Raw genomic sequence first — 3425 nt, 5'->3', positions numbered from 1 at the left:
GGTGATGGACGTGCCGGCGGCCGCCAATGGCAGCGAGCGCGGGCTGGGCTCGGCGGCGGCGGTATAAGAGGAGGCCGCGCAGCCCCGCGCCTCAGTGCGAGCTCCGGCAGCGCCCAGAGGGGAGCGCAGCGCCCGCGCCCCGCAGGCTTCCCGTCCGCCCGCTCCTTCCTCCGTCCGCTGGAACCGCGCTCTCCGCCCGCCTTCCAGCATGAAAGCCTTCAGCCCGGTGCGGTCCGTCCGGAAAAGCGGCCTCTCGGAGCACAACCTGGGCATCTCCCGGAGCAAAACCCCCGTGGATGACCCCATGAGCCTGCTCTACAACATGAACGACTGCTACTCCAAGCTGAAGGAGCTGGTGCCTAGCATCCCGCAGAACAAGAAAGTGAGCAAGATGGAAATCCTGCAGCACGTTATCGACTACATCCTGGACCTGCAGATCGCCTTGGACTCGCACCCCAGCATCGTCAGCCTCCACCACCAGAGACCCGGGCAAAACCCTTCCTCCAGAACTCCTCTGACCACCCTCAACACAGACATCAGCATCCTCTCGCTACAGGTAAGTGCTTTCCCCGAGCCCCCCGGCTCTCCGCTGACCCGGAGAGGGCAGTGTCAGTCCGCGTTAGACAGGTATCTTCACGCAGGGCGCGGTGGGCGCCGAGGGGACCGCGGTAGCTGAACCGGCCCCCCCCTCTCCCTGCGGGCGGGTCTGTAGCCAGGCGTGCCACGCGTGGAGCGCTTCGTGACCCAGGACAAGTTTTCCCCTGCTTCCCTGGGGGCTGCGGCACCTCACCCTTACCCTTGTGGTGTTTTCTCCTCGCAGGCGTCCGAGTTCCCCTCAGAGCTCATGTCAAGCGACAGCAAAGCACTTTGTGGCTGAATCAAACGGTGAGTGCAGTGCATCTTCTTTCTAAACTTCAAGTAAAAAAAGTGCCTCCCTGGGGAACAGGGGGCGTGATGGCTATTTCTAAAAATCGGTTCTAAAAGTTGATTAGGAGATGCCTTTATAATCAGTAAGAAATTAGATTAATAACTGACTCTTAAAGTCCAAAGTGTATTTTGCTGCTAGGGTTCATTAAGCAGCATAGGCTACTCAGATGCTACTCGCTGCTTAATGCAAATTCTCTAGCTATCTGTTCTTGGAGTCTTAACTTCCTGGGCCAAAGTGACTGATAAAGTTGGGAATCTTGGCACAATTCCTTAAATTCTGTGATGTGGGATTGTCTGCGCTATCAGTTAAATAAGTGACTGCTTTTAATAATTGCTGTAAGAAGCAGACTGGCGCCTCTGAGCATTGCATTTACAGAGATCTAAATAGCGATTGGACTGAGAATCCTCTTTCTACCCTTTCCCTTGAGTGTATGTTATTTTAATGTTGAATTTGTGATCTTTAGAGCGAGTGTGTGAGCGTGTATGTGTTGCATCTGGACGCCAGGGTTTGCCCAATCTCTGAGTGTTTGGTTAAATGTTCAAACTGTGGCTTCCTCTCTGGCGCCAGTCTGTCCGGATCTCTGCCCTGTTAGCATTCTCCTAAATATGCCTCTTTTCAATCTCTTGCAGGTGTTCCACTGATGAGATTTTTTTTTTTTTGCACACGAAAATGTCTACAAGGATTTTTTTTTTGAGGTGCTGAATTTATTTTTCAGCTGTATTTGGAGGGGGAAAATCCACATTTAACTAAAAGGACCTTTTAAAATTAATAAAGAAGAAAAATCAAGATTGATCTTTATCCCCACCCCATTCTTCAACTTGGACTGAACCTAGTTATTTATGAAGAGACTCTTAAATAACCCTTTCCCTAGTCGGAAGGCTTCCTTTATATACTATTCCCAACGTGGGGAGCGAAACAAAAATCTCACAAGGAGTTGCCCATTTTAAAGCAGACTTTGCCTTTTTTTTCCAAAGGTGGAGCGTGAGTACCAGAAGGATCCAGTGTTCAGTTTTTTAGGAAAGTCTGTGGTCAGAAATTACCTTTTTGACACAAACCTAGGACTGAATGCTGTGTATATATTTATATATAAATATATATATATGAGTGAAACCTTGTGAACTCTTTAATTAGAGTTTTCTTGTATAGTGGCAGAAATTTACATTTCTGCAAAAAGTGTAATGATGTACTTAATCATGCTAAACTTTTTATAAAAGTTTAGTTGTAAACTTAACCCTTTTTATACAAAATAAATCAAGTGTGTTTATTGAACTGATTGCTTGCTTTGTTCTTTGGGGACCAACTGTTTGCTGGCTTTGATTTGTGTTGTGGTTTTGGTTTTTTTTTAAATACTTATACATTCTGTTATGACTTTACCAAGTAAAAATTCAAATATGTAGAGAATATAAAGAATAAAATTACCTGAAGTGAATAATAATTCTTGTAACTTGGAAAATCTTATTTGAGTGTATATGCTAAACTTCGAGTGATCTGCTTGTAAACAGTGTGAAAGGAACTAGAAAAGGAATTTATTACAGAGGGGATGCTATTGACAAAGTGTTTGGAAACGTACAAAAAGCAGTTAATCCTGAGACATTCCCATGGAGTATTGCCTTTTTTTCTTCCATCCCTATGGATGATTCAGTTCTCAGTAGTAATAGCTCAGATCTGTTAATTTGTGTTTAGAATAATCACTCAGAATCAAGGGTTGTGGGTGGGTGTTAGTCCCCCAACTATTACATTTCTCCAAAAAGGCTTTGAATGTGAGAGTTGGTGATGCGTTAACATGGGATCTAGAATGATGAAGTGACTGTTGCCTTTCCACACTGGAATTTTCATGCTTCCATGCAATATTTCAATGAAATGGGGTTTCTAATCAGTTGCAGCAGCTTCTCCGTATGACTAAGATACTGAGAATTGAGCTAAATCGCTCTTGTGTTACTGATTAAACTTTGGCTGCTCCTAAAGGGACTCTTTCTCCATAAGAATTAAATTAAGTTTGAAATGGGAGTCTAAATTCCTGAAAGCCAGTAACAGTTTATTTTTTCTTTTGCCCTCCGAAGCGATGTGCTATCCCTTACTTATCCAAGGGATGCTTACTGTACCCTCTGAGTCCACTAGCTACCACTGTTCGTTAGTTCTGGTTAGTTGTCATAAGACAGTGGATGTGGGAACTGTGCTTTAGCAGATGACATTCCAATTTAAGGTCACTTACAAACTTGCCCGAAATGGGAAATGAAGTTTTGGAGTCCTACATATGAACTGAGGAGAATCACTTGCACTGGGAACGAAAGAAACTTCCCTGCTGCTTGGGGTAAGTCCAGTGCCCCGGCTTTGGGCCCGTGGGAGCACGTTTAGGGGTTCTGTGCTCTGGGGGCTCCCGGAGTGAACGGCAGGAGCCTCACCTGGGGCCAGGAACACCACCAGCAACCGGGTGGTGCTCGGGGGCAGCTGCCTCGCCTTGCCCTTGACACCAAATCCCCTCCCGTAGTCTGGGAAA

The 3425-nt window shown here is 46.1% G+C and overlaps 1 protein-coding gene across 1 annotated transcript; it reads left to right on the top strand.

Moving 5' to 3' along the window:
* Nucleotides 1-76: 76 nt before the first annotated feature.
* Nucleotides 77-2357, top strand: ID2 (inhibitor of DNA binding 2). Its single transcript, XM_026844097.1, has 3 exons — nt 77-556; nt 821-885; nt 1558-2357. The coding sequence occupies exons 1-2, from the start codon at nt 209-211 to the stop codon at nt 875-877; spliced, it is 405 nt and encodes a 134-aa protein (XP_026699898.1). The 5' UTR covers nt 77-208; the 3' UTR covers nt 878-885; nt 1558-2357.
* The last annotated feature ends 1068 nt before the right edge of the window (nt 2358-3425 follow it).

This window comes from Athene cunicularia, assembly GCF_003259725.1.
Source record: "Athene cunicularia isolate RWA chromosome 3 unlocalized genomic scaffold, athCun1 chr3_part1, whole genome shotgun sequence".
NCBI lineage: Eukaryota > Metazoa > Chordata > Aves > Strigiformes > Strigidae > Athene > Athene cunicularia.
The sequence above is the reverse complement of the archived record's forward strand: the minus strand, read 5'-3'. Positions and strand labels throughout refer to the sequence as shown.

Coding starts and splice junctions, on each gene's coding strand:
- ID2 (XM_026844097.1), top strand. CDS start 209: ATGAAAGCCTTCAGCCCGGTGCGGTCCGTCCGGAAAAGCGGCCTCTCG. Junction 557..820: donor TCAGCATCCTCTCGCTACAG/GTAAGTGCTTTC, acceptor TTCTCCTCGCAG/GCGTCCGAGTTCCCCTCAGA.